Source organism: Danio aesculapii, chromosome 6 (assembly GCF_903798145.1).
Source record: "Danio aesculapii chromosome 6, fDanAes4.1, whole genome shotgun sequence".
In the NCBI taxonomy this organism is placed as follows: Eukaryota; Metazoa; Chordata; class Actinopteri; order Cypriniformes; family Danionidae; genus Danio; species Danio aesculapii.
Window position 1 is genome coordinate 1,085,119 of NC_079440.1, and position 20,000 is coordinate 1,105,118.

Here is a 20,000-nt window from a genome sequence, read left to right on the forward strand (position 1 = left end):
ACACAAACACACACACACACACACTAGAATACAATAGGACATGCAGATATAACACACATACAGTAACACAAATAATTACACACACACACACTGTCTGTGTCCTATTTAACTTGATCAAATTCTGGGACAAAAATAAACCTATTAGAGCTGCTGTATGTCAGCGTTTGATTCTTCTACAGCATAAACTCCAGCATATGTGTGCAGATATTCAGAAACATGCTCAGTGAACATTCCTGTTTATCTTTAAAACAGTGCTGGAGTCTGATATTCTGCTTTGTAAATGTATATTACGTGCTGGAACGCTGTCTTTGTTTTGGTCTCTTTAGCCCGCCCACTGCCAGTTTAGCCAATTATATTTCAGCACCTAGGGTTGCCAGATGGTGTAAAACAGTGTATTTCAGTCAGTCAGTCAGGAAGGCTCTAATAGCATACGCCCGTGACTGAAATGTGACCTCTGGTGGACAGAAGCAGACTCTGAAATGAGACGCAGATTCAGAGTTCCACATAAGGTTGTTAATTAGCAAATTAAATAAATATTAGGAGTGTAAACATTAGGTGAGCAGGTCACATTGTAACCCCGTGTCCTAACAACACTCTACGTGATGATATACGCGGTGATGAGCAGTTTGGCTGTTTGCAGCAGACGAAACACGACAGAAATGTAAATCCAGCCATTCAGAAGCTCAGAATAGTGCACTCACTGCACTCCAGCACAACGCTCAGCTTTATAATCTAATAATACATATTAAAGCTCTTGAACATGATTAAATGTAGATGCTGAATCACTGATGTGTGTTGGTCTGCCATCATAGTCTCAGTTCTGAAGTTCAGTTCCAGAAGCTTTATTTTATTCTCCAGATCTGAGCTGAACTATCTGCTGCTGTTTTCAGTATATGCCAATAAATGATGTCAAGTAACATTCAGACTCACATTATTAACATTTAACACTGAATAAAGCACATGAGCTGTAGCGGAGCTGATCATTGTCAGCTTTCTGCTCTTCAGCGGTCAGAAATTGAAGCCGCTTCTACAATATCAATTCCAGATGTTGATTAGGACAAAAACTCCTTTAATATGGAGAATATTCCTCCTATCACATGCTGCTGCTTTTATTTAGAACACAGTTTAAATCAGCCCTTGTTAGTGTCATCAATCTGGCAACCTGTTCTTGCACATGTTTTGATCCACGAGTGCGATACCTAGTCCAACCACTGGGGGTCAGAATTACATACTGCACCGTTAAGGACATTATTTGTGAGTATGAGTGTGTTTGTGTAATGTGCAGTGTGTGTGTGTACTGATGCTCAGACTGGTTGAAGATGCTGTAGTGTGTGTGTGTGTGTGTATGTGTGTGTTTACTGACGCTCAGACTGGTTAAAGATGCTGTAGTGTGTGTGTGTGTGTGTATGTGTGTGTGTGTACTGACGCTCAGACTGGTTGAAGATGCTGTAGTGTGTGTGTGTGTATGTGTGTGTCTACTGACGCTCAGACTGGTTGAAGATGCTGTAGTGTGTGTGTGTGTGTGTGTGTGTGTGTGTGTGTGTGTGTGTGTGTGTGTGTGTGTGTGTGTGTGTGTATGTGTGTGTGTGTACTGACGCTCAGACTGGTTAAAGATGCTGTAGTGTATCTGTATTCCGGGTCCGGTCAGTGAAACCTCAGAGCTCAGAGAGACTGTGATGCTGGAGGACAGAAGGAAGATCCGCTCTGCATACGGCTGCAGCCCGCGCACACCACACAGCCTGCACACACACACACACACACACACACACACGTTAGACACTACACTTTACACACAACCTCACACAGAGACACACACATGTGAAGGGTGAGGTGTGTGTGTGTGTGTGTGTGATTGTGTGTGCGTGCGTGCGTGTGTGTGTGGCACTGACCTGCGGCTCTGGATGCTCCAGCTGCCCTGTGTGCACGTCTGACTGTAACTGGCCCGCTTCAGCTCATAGCCTTCAAACGCCAGAGTCAGACCATAGTCCACTGACGGCACCTACACACACACACACACACACACACACACACACACACACATTCACAAATAAACCCTAATTTGCAAGTGAAACACATTGAGCATGTAATTGAAAGTGAGTGACACAGTGCTCTGTGTTTGTGAATGCAGCATGAGTGTGTGTGTGTGTGTGTGTGTGTGTGTGTGTGTGCGCATCTCACTGTGAAGGTCCAGCTGCAGTTGGTGTCAGGAGGGTAATAACTGGGGTAAAAGGGGGTCCGTAAAACCCCCTGAACACCGAGAGTTTGCTCCAGCGCAACACTGAGGGAACACACTGACACACACACACACACACAACACACACACACACACACAACACACACACACAGTGGTTCATTCATTGAGTAATTGATTGATTGACTTATTGACTGATTGGTTGACAGGCTGATTAAGTGAATTATTTGAGTAATTTGGCATATTGATTGATTGATTGATTGATTGATTGATTGATTGATTGATTGATTGATTGATTGATTGATTGATTGATTGATTGATAAGTTGACTGACGGATTGATTGATTGACTGATTGATTACCCTGGTCCGGCCAGGCCCGTGCACTCAGAGCAAACGGGTCCTTGTAGCTGTAGAGCCCCTGCTTCCAGACCACCGTCATCCAGTCAGCAGACGACAGCAGCTGCACCGACTGCTCATACCGACTACAGCCGTACAGCCTGAGGGAGAACACACACACATCAGACACATACACACACATCAGAGGCACACACATTCACTCACTGGCCACTTTATTAGGTACCCCTTAGGACCCCTTTTGCCTTCAGAACTGCTTTAATCCTTCATGTCAGAGATTCAACAAGCTCCTGGAAATATTCCTCAGAGATTTTGCTCCATATTGACATGATAGCATCACGCAGTTGCTGCAGATTTGTCGGCTGCACATCCATGATGCCAATCTCCCGTTCCACCACATCCCAAAGGTGCTCTATTGGATTGAGCTCTGGTGACTGTGGAGGCCATTTGAGTACAGTGAACTCATTGTCATGTTCAGTAAACCAGTCTGAGATGATTGGTGCTTTATGACACGGTGCGTTATCCTGCTGGAAGTAGCCATCAGAAGATGGAGACACTGTGCTCATAAAGGGATGGACATGGTCAGAACAATACTCAGGTAGGCTGTGGTGTTGACACCATGCTCAATTGGTACTAATGGACCCAAAGAAAATCTCCCCCACACCATTACACCAGCACCAGCAGCCTGAACCGCTGATACAAGGCAGGATGGATCCATGCTTTCATGTTGTTGAGGCCAAATTGTGAGCCGAGCATCCGAATGTGTCAGCAGAAATGGAGACTCATCAGACCAGGCAACGTTTCTCCAATCTTCTATTGTCCAGTTTTGGTGAGCCTGTGTGAATTGTAGCCTCAGTTTCCTGTTCTTAGCTGACAGGAGCGGCACCCGGTGTGGTCTTCTGCTGCTGTAGCCCATCCGCCTCAAGGTTGGACGTGTTGTGTGTTCAGAGATGCTCTTCTGCAGACCTCGGTTGTAACGAGTGCTTATTTGAGTTACTGTTGCCTTTCTATCAGCTGGAACCAGTCTGGCCATTCTCCTCTGACCTCTGGCATCAACAAGGCATTTGCGCCCACAGAACTGCCGCTCACTGGATATTTCCTCTTTGTCGGACCATTCTCTGTAAACCCTAGAGATGGTTGTGCGTGAAAATCCCAGTAGATCAGCAGTTTCTGAAATACTCAGAGCAGCCCGTCTGGCACCAACAACCATGCCACGTTCAAAGTCTCTTAAATCCCCTTTCTTCCCCATTCTGATGCTCGCTTTGACCTGCAGCAGATCCTCTTGACCATGTCTACATGCCTAAATGCAGTGAGCTGCTGCCATGTGATTGGCTGATTACACATTTACTGTAACAAACAGTTGGACAGGTGTACCTAATAAAGTGGCCGACACATGTCTGCTCACACTGACCGCAGCCGTACAGCCTGAAAGAGAGCACACACATACACACACACACACACACATCAGTGCTCACGAGGTGATGAGGTGTGTATCTGTGGGTGTGATGGAGTCGTAGATGATCAGCCGGTCTCTGCACTCGCTCCGCAGCCACTGCACCTGCAGCTCCAGACGCCGGCCGGACGGGGCCCTCAGGTGCCACAGACAGGAGGAGTGCTGCTGGTTCGGGCCCTCCAGCAGAGTCACATCCACCGACACCACTGATTTGTAGCGGTAACAGTCTACACACACACACAATCAAAAATTAAACTTAACGATGGTGTAAAAATACTCAGGATATCTGTGTGTGCAGTTTCCGCATGAGCTTAGTAATGCAACAGAAAACTGAAGAATACGGCGGGTTTAGCTATCTAGCTGTGTTTACATCCACAGATGAGGATTAGATCTGTGCACAAAACTGGAATATGAACACAGTGACCAAACATAATGAACACGGCGGCTTCTGGAGACGCGAGACGAGAGCACAGACAGATGCTCAAGACACTTCTGGAGGGAATAATAACAGAAGAAGAAGAATACTGAAACACTGTGATGATGGACTGATGGAGGACTGAGGCCTTTTACTATGTTAACATGTTCAGGCGGTGTGTGTTAAAATGCACAACACTGAAGAAAATGAAACTTTTGCCTAAAAACAACAACAACAACTCAAATCCAGCATGAATGAAAGGAAATAAATCATACCAAACGTGGCCTGAAACAGATCTAGAACTTTGCTGTTGGTTTCTGGAAAGGAGAGAACACACATCAACACCGAGAAGCAAACAGAGCCTGAGCAGAAGAGTGGAGCAGGCCGTGTGTGTGTGTGTCTGTGTGTGTGTGTGTGTGTGTGTGTGTGTGTGTGTGTGTGTGTGTGTGTGTGTGTGTGTGTGTGTGTGTGTCTGTGTGCGTGTGTGTGTGTGTGTGTGTGTGTGTGTGTGTCTGTCTGTGTGCGTGTGTGTGTGTGTGTGTGTGCGTGCGTGCGTGTGTGTGTGTGTGTGTGTGTGTGTGTGTGCGTGTGTGTGTGTCTGTCTGTGTGCGTGTGTGTGCGTGTGTGTGTGTGTGTGTGTGTGTGCGTGTGTGTGTGTGTGTGTGTGTGTGTGTGTGTGTGTCTGTGTCTGTGTGTGTGCGTGTGTGTGTGTGTGTGTGTGTGTGTGTGTGTGTGTGTGTGTGTGTGTGTGTGTTGGTTTTTGTGGTTTAAAAGGACTTTTGACCTGAATACGCACCAGCAATACAGGGACATTTGGGTTTATTAGGACAAGGGACGTGTCCTTATAATTCCCGCACTGTGGATGCATTGATCTAAGTCCCAGAAGCACTTTCTCAAAGTTTGGCGCCAAGTCCTTATTTACCACAAAAACCTGAAATTATACAATACACAGTGTATCCTCTGAGCTCATGACTGCGCCCCTGTAGCCCGGACCTTGTACTACACCTGCGTCATCAAAAATTTGCATTTTTTACACTTGTGTAAAAATGGAGGCCTCTGATTGGCTAGTTCGGCATTTGTGAGCGGGAAACCATAACAAAATGGCGACAATGGGCGGGGCTTAAGTTCGGTGCTACTGAGCAACTGCAAGTAAGTTTATTTGATTCTAATTGGGTTTATTACTTATTTAAACATTATTTTCGATACTTTTATCAGCTGTATGTAAATATATGAACACACAGTGATCCTTTAATTAAATATATTCTGTAAATACTATGTAATTATGTATTAAAGTAACTTAACTGTCAGTTTAATATAGAGAAAAAATGTTTTTAGTGTAAATATAACCTAATGGTTTACGTCTAGGCTTATAAAATATATGTTATAAAATGTATGTTATTTAAATAATAATTATTACTTTTATTGCTTTTATTTAGTAATATTTTTATGACCCATTTGCACGTGGCCTAATCAGATGTGTAATAAGAGACTGTGAAGACCTACATGCAAAGTCATGCTTATTATATATCCAAACAGGAAGAAAAGTGACCATTTATGATTATCTCTCATTTAAATTCATACGCGAATAAAAGTGAAATAACATTATAAAACTGCAGCGCATTAAACACACGCGTCTTTAATCTACCGCGCAACACCGAGTAGGCGCGCACTGCAATTTGAAGCGCAGACAACGTGACCGTCTCTCTGGGAACCGCAGATGGAGTGACAGCTGTAATGGGAGTTAATTGCTGAATCTGCACCTGAAAAGAAGACGTCTCTCACTCGACCCGATCGAGGCAGCTATTATAAGAAAGGTAAGTTATTCTGCTTTTAAATAGTTTAGCTTGTTTGTTTGTGCCTTGTAATCGCTTTAGGGTCATTTTACTGTCGAAAAGCAGCTAGCTCATGATGCTAACAACGTTAGCGTGCTTATATTTATAGTATGACAACAGAAACGTCGGACAAGCATCGTGGATTAGTGTTTTTTTTTTTTTTTTTTTTTACTTTTTTTTCATTTGCAATATAATTTAACAGTCTAAGGATCATAATAATGGGTTGTCATGACTACAGTCTGTGAAGAGGAGGTGCTTCACCCAGTACAGTATGTTGATATGTCAGTGCTAATAAATAGTACTAGATTGAGATAGTTTAATGAGATTATTAAACAAAGACATGTGATCTAAATACATAAACATATACTGCATATAATAAGAAAGTGACTATTATGTCTGCAGTGTTTTTTATAATACAGATTGTGTCGTAGCCGCTTTAAAAAGTTGAAAATTGTTTCAGCAGATGCCATATGTGTCATATTCAACTTTTACAACATATACTGTCCCAGTTAAATAATTGTCTTACATTAATACTAGAAAAAAATATGATAACTATTAAAAATATGCTTACCAAATGCAATCCAAAAGTTATTATAATAATCCTAATTTTTATTTTTAAAGCAGTCACATCAAATAATGGCTGAAAGGAAGCTGCGAAGGAGAAAGGCCAAGCCACTGGAGGAGGCCATCCAGTTTTCACTTCTGGGGAAGGACAGAAATGGGCTTGAGTGCAAATTTATCAATGATATTAAAGGTGAGTTAACTGGTTTGATTTTGTGTACGTGTCTTAATTTCCTCTATACATTTCTTTTGAAGTCACTGTGTAACTACAGAGACCCGGAAGGGACGTGAGGGTTGGAAAAAAAAATGGGTGGGAGAAAAAAAAATGGGTGGGAGGAAAATATATATTTTAGGTTTTTGCGTTCCCTCACAAAGATGTTTTGCGTTCCTTCGCAAAGCTGTTTTTCCACAAACACTTCCTGTTCACTTCATACATGTCAACCCTGTTTTTTGCTGGGATTCTCCTGTATTTTGCCATTCTATCCCGCTATCATCCTATGATTAAATATTTTCCCATATTTCTCATGTATTTTTTAATCTTGAATCTCACTGAAATTAATAAAAAATGGCTGCAATTCATCCATTAAAGCTGTGCGTCGGTCAGCACCCTTCATATGCAACCTCTGAATCAGATGTATACACGCTCTGTATGATAAACTGATCCCAGATCAGCCTCTGTACACACCATTTAAAGTGACACCTCAGTTATGAAACAAGTGAAGAGCAGCAGATGAATCTCTTTTATTTAGTTTAATAACACTGAATGCGCAGATCTATAATGAAAGCATTCCATTACTTAAGTAACTGTTTGTTCTCATTTATGAGAAAATTTGTTGTGTTTAAAATAAAACACGCAGGACGAACATGTTTACATATTATTAAGAGTATTTGTCTGTTTAAACATGCATCCGTGTCCTGCACTTTCGCTCCTCTTTAAATTGCGTGTACAGAAGCTGATCTGGGATCAGTTTATCATACAGAGCGCGTCAGTCAGCGCTTATACCAGTCATTGGCTTATGCATTCGCTGATTCAGAGGTTGCATATGAAGGGTGATGGTGGCCGCACAGCTTTAATGGAAAAGTGAATGCAGACATTTGATATTAATTTCAGCATGCTTTCAAGATTTAAAAATACATGGGAAAAATATAAATAATAAAATAAAAATATGGGAAAATACTTAATCATAGGATAATAGCTGGATAGAATAGTAAAATACAGAATAATTCTGGCAAAAATGGGAGGGTTGACATGTATGAAGTGACCAGCAAGTGTTTGCGGAAAAAAAGTTTTGCGAGGGAACACAAAACATCTTTGTGAGGGAACGCAAAAACTTATAATATATTTTCCTCCCACCCATTTTTTTTCTCCCGCTCATTATTTTTTTTTCTCCAACTCAATTTTTTATCCTACCACCACGTCCCTTCCAGTTCTCTGTATGCAACTAACATCTGATGGTGAGTAAATGACAGTTGTTTTTTATTATTTTTGGAGGGTGAACTTTCCCTTTAAAGTTACTTTTGTTAATAAATTTATCCCAGGATCATTATATGTTGTTCTCAGCGGTGATTTTTAACTCTTTTGTTCTGTAGGCAGAGGTGTGTTCAGCTGTACTGAGTTTGAAAAAGGGAATTTCCTGCTGGAATACAGAGGTGAACTTATAAGCAAAGAACAATGTGAGCAGAGGCAAAGAATTTACCATGATGCACTTAAGGTTTTCATGTTCGAGTTTCGCTACAATGGAAAACGCCTCTGGTATGTACAATTGTTTGATGTAAATATTTGTTGAAGTCAGATGATTCAGAATGTGGCAGTGGCCATGTCATTGATTATTTACTCCATAGCTGAGAGTGCATACTTTGCTAGAATTATTGGTTATATATTCTCAGTCCTTGGTGAGGACTGTTAAATGATTGTTAATCACACCGTGATCTCTGTTGGCCTTATGTTTTCAGTGCTGATTTTGTTTGTCATTTGTTTAGTGTTGATGCGGGCCGGGATGACGGCTCTCTTGGGCGATTTGTAAACGATGACCATATTAACCCAAATAGCAAGATGAAGACGATCTGTGTGGATGGAATACCTCACTTATGCTTATTTGCATTAAGGAGAATCAGTCCTGGTGAAGAGATCACCTATGATTACGGAGATGCTGAGTGTCCATGGCGAAACACGGTATGAAAACCAATGCAGAGTTCATTCTTACTATTAGATTTTAGATAAAAATTATTAAAGGTCATTTGTTATACAAGATGCGGTTAGTGACCTTTTTGCTTTACATGTGCGTTCATTCCAGTATTATAGATTGTATGTATATTCACACCTGTGTTATAAGGACCTTGGTTCATGAGGATCATCATAAGAACATGTTCCTCATGCTAGATTGTGTGTGTGTTTTTACACTTGTTTAATAAGGACAAGTTGTGTGTATTTTTACACCTACATTATGAGGACCCAGTTTTATGAGGATCATCATGAGAACATGTTCCTGATGCTAGATTGTGTGTGTGTTTTTACACCTGTTTAATAAGGACAGGCTGTGTGTATTTTTACACCTGCATTATGAGGACCTAGTTTTATGAGGATCATCATGAGAACATGTTCCTGATGCTAGATTGTGTTTGTTTTACACCTGTTTAATTAGGACAGGCTGTGTTTATTTTTACACCTGCATTATGAGGACCTAGTTTTATGAGGATCATCATGAGAACATGTTTCTGATGCTAGATTGTGTTTGTTTTACACCTGTTTAATTAGGACAGGCTGTGTTTATTTTTACACCTGCATTATGAGGACCTACTTTTATGAGGACCATCATAAGAATATCTTCCTGATGCCAGATTGTGTGTATATTTACACCATTGTTTTAGGGACCCTGGTTTATGAGGACAGGCTGTGTGTATATTCACACCTGTTATGAGGACTGTTTTAAAAAGTCGTGATGAAAGAATCTCAATGTGTTAGTTTGACAGGTCTTGTCAGTGAGGTTCTAGTTATTCCCAGGACTTTGGGCTGCATACATGTGGATTATTAAGTGTAATATTCATAACTCACAGCTTACTGTGGCCACACTTAACACTAATGTTTTCAATGCTCTAAATGTAATTTTTAATTGACACTAATACTTCTCAAGTAAAGTAAAACTTGTTTAATTTTATAATAATAATTTTTACTTTGCTTTATCTAATTTAAATTATGTTTTCCAGGATTAGATTGATTCTTATCTTTTTCTCTTTTCAGAACACTCAGAATGACCAGTGCCTTAAGAACCTAAAGAAACTTGAAAAAGACACCGCAGCTGTAAAGGTATTTTAAAATATTCATGTAATATATATGTTAATCCTTAATGAACAGATTAGCATGTCTGATAAAAACAAATGCTAAAATCATTTTGCTACATAAGTGTGTGTTAGAGACATGCTGGACAACTGACACAGACAGTGTTTCCCACCTGCAAAGAAGTACTTGAACTAAGTACAATTTCTCTGAAAAAAGCAGGTTTCTCATATACCAGACTAACAACATGCTGAGGTTTTTCTATCAGGTCGAGAATATGATATGACCGATGTAAAGCTACACACAACCAGACATTATAAAATGCATGTAATGTAATCAATAAATGGTCATAGACATTATCTTGGTTAATATTTAAATACTGATTTGAAATTAATTATTTTAATCTTAATTTTGATTATTATACTGTATATTACATCAATATAACAAAATTAGTCAATTATTTTAAATGTTTTGAAACAATATTTTATAGACATATTGTCTTTATCAATGCTACAAATGTGGTATTTTATGTTTTATAGACTCTTAGTGAGGTTGAACCATCCACTCTTGAAATGAACACTGTGTCCCAGTCAGAAGTCACAGAAGAAGAGAAGGTATTGTGAAAATTTTATGTCACTCATTTATTTGGTGATTTCTATTTAACTTATCCCGTCGCTGTAAGACATAAATAGTTTTTTTATGAATTGTACTGTGAATGGTACTGAATGGTGCTAAAAATATTATCATATCTGAATTTGGCATTATCAGCCTCGTCATCATTCATAACTTCACTATTTTTTTACAACTACTATCATTATTAGAGTATTATATTGTGATCTTCTTTATTTGATTTCATGTTTTCAGCTGATGGATGTTGGTAATCCGTCAATTGTAATGGACTCCAGTATTTGTGAAGCTTCTGAAGGAGTGGAAAAGGTAATTCATTATTTATTTAGACAATCTGTTAGTCCTTTGTCTGTAGTGGAATTTTCATTGATTTAATTTCTAATTCCTTACTTTCAGGTGACTCCGGTGAAGGACCAGTCATCATTGAATGACCCGGACTGTGATGAGAAGGTAATAACATGAGCATTGTATATTCAGTAAATTCTAAAAATGATGTTAAATCATTTCTACATGAGCTTTGCTTTTTTCATTGTTTTCAGATGTTGCTTTTCGAAGAGCATGTCTTAACTGACGAGGAAAACTTTGGTGCTACTGAAAGAGCTTGAGAACGTGCTACTCACTACGCCACTGTGGTGCCCAAGAACTTATAAATAGAAGAAATCCAGCACAACTGATGTCAGTAGACATCTTGTTGACCGTAATAACATGGCGGATACAGGACTGCCCAATTTCATTTAAACTACCCACATTTATAGCACATGGTTTGGGATGTATATTCAAATATAAATGCAGTACCAGTGCGATTTCAGACGTAACTCCTTTAAAATATATTTGTATGTATAGTTTTAAATGTTTACCTTTATTTGCTTTGCTTCTGAGTTTCCTGATGATTTATGGAACCAATGTCTTGCAGGTGTTCGGGAGATGGCCTTTGAGAGCACCACTGAAGTTGCCGAAGGTACCAGAGTTTTAAGTAACAATACCACAGCCATGTAAGTACATAAGCTCTTTTACTAAAGTATGTATTCCTCTGTACAGAAAATGAGATTGAGGCAGAAAATGAAAACCAGCGGAAAGGCCAGAAAGTGTTCTGGTCTAAAGCAGAAATTGCTGCGGTAATGAAGTATTTTAAGGCCCATATCATAAAGGGAAATCTTGCCACAATGACAGAATGCCAGCAATGCAAGACAGCAGAAGATGCATTGGCAAGACGCAGTGCACAAAACATACGAGACTTTGTGAGAAATAGAGGAATTAGCCTCAAAAGAAAGGCTCAAACTAAGTGATGTTCTTTTGATGCCATTTTATTATGATCTGGGGGTCTGTTCTTAAGATAAATTCTCTAGATCTCTACATTGGTTAATTAATGTTTAGAGCAGGGCCGGGTGATATATCACATGCGATTATTGGGTGCATTTCCACATTAAAGCCGTTTGTGTGATCTCTAATAAATGTCCATCACTTGTTTCAGATGGAGCAGCATTTAATACACAGAGCAGGAGTTCATTGATGAGATACACAATACACTTGCAATAACATGTATGATATTACATGGATTATTGCAGGTGAATTGTGTATCTTCTCAGAGAACTCCAGCTCTGTGTGTTAAACACTGCTCCATCTGAACACTGATGGACATTTATTAGAGATCACACAAACGGCTTTAATGTGGAAATGCACCCAATAATGGTATGCAATATATGACCCAACACTAGTTCTGAGTTAATCTCATGCCTACTGCCTGTAAAATGAGACATTTTCAATGTATGGCATGCTTTTTTTCTTTATTTTTATTCATTGCAGTTGATTTTTTGACCTAACGTTTTAGTTCATCCAAAAACAAAAATTCTGTCATTAATTTCTCACACTCATGTCTATCTAAACCTGTAAGACCTTTGTTCGTTTTCAGACACAAAGGAAGATATTCTGGATTTAATCTGAGATTTTTCTGATCCACCTATAGGGTCATTGGATATGTAATGTTCAATGTTCAGAAAGGAACTAAACACAGTCAAATTTGTCTATGTCATATCAGTGATTCGATTGTAATCATAAGAACCCGTAATAATACTTAAAATTAAAGTCTTAAAAATTATTTAACAAACCGAAAACAAAAATAACTTTAATCAATTATTTCTTCTCATCCTCCTTTATGGGGAGCACAGCAATGGGAATGTTGCTGGTGATGAACGGAATGGCATAGAAAGAAATAACATGTATCTCCACGTGTTATTATTGTCTGAGCTCAGTCACACTCATCAGAATTGCTGTGTGGAGAGAAGAAATCATTGAACAAATTTGTCTTTGCTTTATTTGTGCACAAAAGTAATCTTCATATGATTTTTGTTTTTGATTTATTTCTGAACATTGAACATTACATATCCAATGACCCTATAGGTGGATCAGAAAGATCTTAGATTAAACCCAGAATATCCTCACTTGTGTCTGAAGATGAATGAAGGTCTCACAGGTTTGGAACGATATAAGTGTGAGAAATTAATGACAGCGTTTTAATTTTTGGGTGAACTAACCATTTAAGTAAGTGGATTTCCTCTGCAGTTTTTGTATGGCATGTTTTCTTTCATTGTAAGATTACAATTGTTCACTCATAAGTGGACAGGTTAGTAGACTAACTCCACTTTATAGTTAGTTTTTATTTTGTAATTTGCAATTGTAATTAAAGTACTTCTAAAAGGCATTGGTCCCTGTAATGTTGTATTTTGTGCTGTGTATTGTGTTTAAGCTCTGGTACTCTTTAACCACCTCAGTCCTGGTAAGACAGGATATGTACAGGTTTGTGTGTTGTGTATCATAATGTTCAAGTAAATCACATTTGTCCATGTAATGCAGGACAATGTGCCGTTGTGTATTGTGTAACAAGTCAGTACTCTTTAACCACCTCAGGCTTCGTAATGCAGCGTACTGACACATTTGTGTGTGTGTACACTCATGTACCTGTAAAGCACATCAGTCCCTGTAATCCAGGTAACTGACACGTTTGTGTATTGTAAAAATATTGTTCTCATAAACCTGTCGGATCATGTAAACCACAATTATGTTATAGGCGGGAACATTTTAGGAGGGGGCGTGGCTGTCCTTATGTACCAGCAAAATATCATGTTGTAGTATTTTACGTTCTGATGTGTCTATAGGAAATCCAAAGTGATATCTGTGTTCTGCAGAGCAAAACAAATTTTTTGATGGTTTTATCATCTCTGTAAGTCAACGGGAAAGGGGTGTCCCCATAGACCAGCAAAAAACTGGTTTGGCGATCAAAGTCTCTATATACCACAAAAACCAGTATGTGTGTGTGTGTGTGTGTGTGTGTGTGTGTGTTACCGGTGATGCTGAATGACGACAGCAGCAGGTCCAGTCCCTCATATGTGCTGGTGTGCTGGTCTCCACTGCAGCGCTGCAGCTCTCTGAACACACTGCTGTTGATGCGCTGCAGGTCCACCGCATGCAGACTCACAGGGACCGACAGACGCAACCACAGATGAGCCACGACACTGCCCTCACTGCGGGAACACCACAACATCAGAACACACACACACACACACACACACACACACACACACACACACACACAACACTGCCCTCACAGCGGGAACACCACAACATCAGAACACACACACACAACACACACACACACACACACACACACACAACACTGCCCTCACTGCGGGAACACCACAACATCAGAACACACACACACACACACAACACTGCCCTCACTGCACAAACACACACGACACTGCCCTCACTGCGGGAACACCACAACATCAGAACACACACACACACACACACAACACTGCCCTCACTGCGGGAACACCACAACATCAGAACACACACACACACACACACACAACACTGCCCTCACTGCGGGAACACCACAACATCAGAACACACACACACACACACACAACACTGCCCTCACTGCGGGAACACCACAACATCAGAACACACACACACACACACTCACAACACTGCCCTCACTGCACAAACACACACACAACACTGCCCTCACTGCAGGAAAACTAGAACACACACACACACACTTACTGCAGAAACACCAAAACATCCGAACACACACACAGCCAAAGACACTCTCACACACACACACACACCTGAAGGCGAAGACGGCGCTGGAGTTGAAGAATCTGGACAGGTCCGAGTTTTTCAGCAGCTTCTCGAACTGAAGGATCAAACGAGCAGAATCTCAGAACACACTCGACTGAACTCAAACCAGAACAACACACACACACACACACACACAGAAATAAATCAGGACAGACACACTTTCATTCAGAGTCAGCTCATATAAGCTCCTTTAGATGATTTCACTCTTCTAAACGTGATCTGATTACATTAGTCTTGTGATGCTGATGTTGGTGTGTGTGTGTGTGTGTGTGTGTGTGTGTGTGTGTGTGTGCGTGTGCGTGCATGTGTGTGTGTGTCACCATGTTCTCCACAATGGAGGCTTCTCTTCTGAACTCTGCGCTCTCGTGGTTCCACAGACTGGAGCTGAAGTTCTTATTGAGGATGGAGACACTGCAGGTGTACTGCTGGAGGACCCGCGACTCTAGAACCCACACCCGGTACTCTACACATACACACACACACACACACAGAGAGATAGATATACACATACACATACAAACACATGCACACACACACAGTAGTAGAAACTAAAGTATACGACAGTATTTATTACAGGCTGCACGGTGGCGCAGTGGGTAGCACAATCACCTCACAGCAAGAAGGTCGCTGGTTTGAGTCTCGACTGGGTCAGTTGGCTTTTCTGTGTGGAGTTTGCATGCTCTCCCCGTGTTGGCATGGGTGTTCTCCCTAACCCTGCTATAGGGGAATTGGATAAGCTAAAATTTTCTGTAGAAAATGAGTGTGTATGAGTGATTCCCAGTACTGGGTTGCAGCTGGAAGGGCATCCGCTGCATAAAACATATGCTGGATAAGTTGTCGGTTCATTCCACTGTGGCGACCCCAGATTAATAAAGGGACTAAGCTGAAAAGAAAATGAATGAATGTTTATTACAGTTTACTATGCTGAATCCAGTCTCCTGCAGCATTCATTAACACAGCTGTAAACACTATAGTGTAAACAGTATAATTCACTTTACTATAGAACAGAAACACTGCAGTAATCAGTATTCATTCATTCATTTTCCTTTTATTCATCAGGGGTCACCACAGTGGAATGAACCACCAATTATTCCAGCATATGTTTTACACAGCAGGTGCCCTTCCAGCTGCAACCCAGTACTGGGAAACACCCATATACACTTATTCACACACACACACACACACACACTTTCATACACTGCGGCCAGTTTAGTTGATCAATTCCCCTATAGCGCATGTGTTTGGACTGTGGGGGAAACCGGAGCACCCGGAGGAAACCCACACCAACACGGGGAGAACATGCAAACTCCACACAAGTAACTATAGTATTTTTCAAGAGATATAGTCATCCATTCATTTTCCTTTAGTTTACACCCTGATTTATCAGGTTTCACCACAGTGGAATGAACCACCAACTACTCTGGTTTAACACTGCGGGTTCATGAGGTATATATTTGAGTTTATTACACACTATAGCATATATTATAGCCGTTCCTCACCGAGAAAGTACCAGAGGAGACATGCAGATCCTGCCAGGATGAAGATAATGAAGATGATGATGATGATGGAGATCAGACATTTCCGGAAGCTTCTCCTTTTATAAACCGGATTCGGATCGGCGCCAGATTTCTGCATATAAATATAAACGCATGAATATTCATGAGCTCCGTCAATTCGCGGATGATCTGGCTGGTTTAATGCAGTGATCACTGTATGTTCAATGAGGACTGAAGGCTCTCTTACTGTTCTGCCGCCGCGGGGTTGATTCGGATCCGCTGTGAACCCGTTTCCGAGCTCCATCATGAACCGAATCTGAGCCGAACCGAGTCTTTATCTCCTCCGGTTCATCTTTGCTGCATTTTTAGGAGGATTTTCTCCAGACTTCGTGCATGTTCGGTTGTTCACGTGTTTCCGTCAGTCAGTCTGTGCTTGTGTTTGTCAATCCAAAGTCCACCGCGGATCAATAATCGCCTATGTTCGGGTCTCCGATCTGATCTGAGGACAGTTCAACTCCAGTGAATACTGAATAACAGCAGCAGCAGCACCGCCCGGCAACCGCGCACCTGCGCCACACCCGTGACGTCACATTCTGGGCGGAGCCTCACCTCACCTGTGCTGCTGGTGCTGATGCTGGAGATGCTCCTCTGCACTCATATTTTTATTAATTATGAGCAGAATTATTTATATTACTTATGAATTAAACATTTAAAAGTATTTTATTAACATCTACCCCTCACAGTTAGTTACAACAGTAATTATAGTGAGGATTATTTATATTATTTATTCAATTAAACATTTAATTGTATTTCATTAACATCTACCCCTCACAGTAGGTTAAAACAGTAATTATAGTGAGAATTATTTACATCTATTAAATCACACATTACATTTTATTACATATTAAATGTATTTTATTTATGTCTTCACCTATGTAAAAAATGAATTGTTGTTGTACAGCATCACAACAATCATGCTGTAATGATGTGAGTCTGCCACGTCTATATTTCTCTTGATATAAAACATTGATATTTATTCTCTAACAGTTTCTGTGTGGAGTTTGCATGTTCTCCGCGTGTTGGCATGGGTTTCCTTTAAATTGCGCATTAAGCTGAACACTAAAATCTTGCAGAATATCTAGTAAAATATGATGTACTGTCATCATGGCAAAGATAAAAATAAATCAGTTATTAATACACTACCTGACAATAGTCTCGTCGTGGATCCCAGACGTAACAGCAGCAAATAATAATAACTGGACTTCTAGTTGATGATGTGTAAAAGTGTCAGAAGGTGGATTTCTCTGCTGAACCATCTGTTGATCTGCATCCCAATCATCACCAATACTGCAGAAGACCTACTGGAACCCACATGGAGCCATGATTCTCACAGAAATCCATCAAGTTTGGTGAAGGAAACATCATGGTTTGGGGTTCCACATTTGTGCTGCCCATTACATTACAAACCACAGGAGAGGGCAAATTCTCCAGCAGGATAGCGCTCCTTCTCATACTTCAGCCTCCACATCAAAGCTCCTGAAAGCAAAGGTGGCCCAGGATTGGCCAGCCCAGTCACCAGACATGAACATTATTGAGCACATCTGGGGTAAGATGGAGGAGGCGTTAAAGATGAACACAAAGACTCTTGATGAACTCTGGGAGTCCTGCAAGAAGGCTTTCTTCACCATTCCAGATGACTTTATTAATCAGTGATTTGAGTCATGTCAGAGATGTATGGATGCAGTCCTCCAAGCTCATGATGGAGTCAGACACAATATTCATTCTGTTTCCACTGCAGCATGAGCACATATTCTATACTGGACATTATTGAAGGTTCAGTGAGCAGACTTTAGTCTAAGCAGAGTCAGACCTTACTGTCCTAATCAAATCAGTCAACATCAAGACATGATCAGATTATATTGTGCTCAAATAAGCCTCATCTAGAGGCCTTTACCTTTCATATAAGACACTTCTGATACCAAATGATCAACTAGAAGTCCAGTTATTATCTGTTGTTCCTAAAACTTGGAGAGGCCACAAGACTCTTGTCAGGTAGTGTATATTGTTTAATAATGTGTTTAACATCATCTTTGTTAGCAGTGTTACTCAGACAGAACTCAGTACAGCTATGCATATTATTTTCTTTATTAGCAGCAAACTGAGACACACAGACTTCTCACACACTCCCCAAAGCAGCAAACGGTGTACATTATAAACAACACATTCATGAGATCATGAGCGGAAATGACTAAAAACTCTTTCTGTCTCATTAGCGTCACTCCTGCTCAACATAAATAGACAGTATACTCTACGACATGTTCTATAGTACAGGGCGGTGGGACTATAACTAGCTTTCTGAGTTGCGTGGTAAAATATTAGTGAAATTCACAAACACAGTCTCTGTTGATCCACCGGTTCCATACGCAGATCTACAGTTTCTCTCACACACACATGCCACACATACTGAGCACATGCCAAACCTCATATCTTTTAGAGATGTTTAGCAGAATGTTCATGCTGCTCTTTTTTATGCAATGAAACGAAAATACTCAAAGCAAAGCAAACAAATAGCATCTTCATCCTTCAGCGAACACTGATTTCTCAGAACAGCAGGTTTGATTGGGTTATGAAATGTCCAGTTTTTGTAATGTTTCTAGAGGGAGATGAGTGTGTGATGAATATTAATAACCGTTCATTAGGGATGCAACGATTCACTCGACTCCTGAATCACCGCACCACAACACACATTTCACCATATTTTTTAAATTAGTTGAGAGATTTTAGAAATGATCTTTTAATGAAGAAATGATCTAAAATATTGCCGATTTGTGTGTAAAATAAAAAATAGATTTCGTAAATAGACACACATAATTGAAATTTTAAAACAAATTCCTAATCATATATAAAATAAATACCAAATAATATAAGTAGCGTTAATTTTAGGATACTAACATACTAGTTTTGCTTTTTCCTAGCTGAGATTTTTCACCTTTTTAATGTAAAAAATGTTTACAAAATCATCAGCATATTAATATATTATTAACTGTTTAACTTATTATATTATTAGGATAGTAATTATATTATTATTTCTATCTACACTATTTATTTATCTGGATCTAATATTAATAGGTGAAAAAATACGTAAATGGACATTTTTGCAATATTTTGAAATGTTTACGCTGCGTATATTACATTTCATTATTTGTATGAGATCCTCATACGTATATAAACTTGTCATATATGTCATTTGCATAGATTACAGTGTATCAGATTTCTATGTGGTGTTTGTTTTTGCATGTGAAGTTCTCCTGCTGAACTGAACTGAATCAACACATATTTGAATCAATTCTCAACTGACTCACAGTGAATCGTTACACTCGGTGAATCAGTCAGTGTTCCTTCACTGCAGCTGATCTGGGGTCAGTCTCCGCAGTGGTCAGTCTAATCTTAGAAATATTACTAATTCCCATTACTAATGTGATTATATGTGTTGTGTTATTTGTGTGTGTAAAGATTAAGGTTGTAATATATTACTTTTTAACACAACACTGCATATATGTTATGTGCATATATTGACATATATCAGTTTCCTGCATGGAGAATGTTTTTCCATGTGGTGTTTTATTCCTGCTGCACACAAACTGCCCTCTATGGCCA

The 20,000-nt window shown here is 40.0% G+C and overlaps 2 protein-coding genes and 1 long non-coding RNA gene across 3 annotated transcripts in view; 1 reads left to right on the forward strand and 2 right to left on the reverse strand.

The window, feature by feature from the left end:
* Positions 1–16,765, reverse strand: part of LOC130230327 (transmembrane protease serine 6) — a 23,242-nt gene extending 6,477 nt beyond the window's left edge. The window contains exons 1-11 of the mRNA XM_056459289.1: positions 16,591–16,765; positions 16,347–16,476; positions 15,168–15,310; positions 14,835–14,902; positions 14,047–14,225; positions 4,689–4,730; positions 4,021–4,225; positions 2,552–2,688; positions 2,179–2,291; positions 1,890–1,999; positions 1,597–1,739 (exon numbers count right to left, since the gene is read on the reverse strand). Of these exons, the coding sequence (XP_056315264.1) occupies positions 1,597–1,739; positions 1,890–1,999; positions 2,179–2,291; positions 2,552–2,688; positions 4,021–4,225; positions 4,689–4,730; positions 14,047–14,225; positions 14,835–14,902; positions 15,168–15,310; positions 16,347–16,476; positions 16,591–16,650 (1,330 nt within the window). The 5' untranslated portion in view covers positions 16,651–16,765. The remainder of the gene's footprint in view (positions 1–1,596; positions 1,740–1,889; positions 2,000–2,178; positions 2,292–2,551; positions 2,689–4,020; positions 4,226–4,688; positions 4,731–14,046; positions 14,226–14,834; positions 14,903–15,167; positions 15,311–16,346; positions 16,477–16,590) is intronic.
* Positions 6,154–8,469, forward strand: LOC130230341 (uncharacterized). The gene is made up of 3 exons (XR_008837950.1): positions 6,154–6,227; positions 6,867–6,999; positions 8,397–8,469. It is a non-coding gene; the product is annotated as an uncharacterized LOC130230341 (long non-coding RNA).
* Positions 16,766–18,479: 1,714 nt separating the features above from the next.
* The window catches only part of LOC130230328 (interleukin-2 receptor subunit beta), a 19,905-nt gene continuing 18,384 nt past the window's right edge, over positions 18,480–20,000 (reverse strand). Inside the window, exon 12 of the mRNA XM_056459290.1 lies at positions 18,480–20,000. This exon is cut by the window's right edge and continues 721 nt beyond it. The gene's annotated coding sequence lies outside the window, so the exon portion shown is untranslated.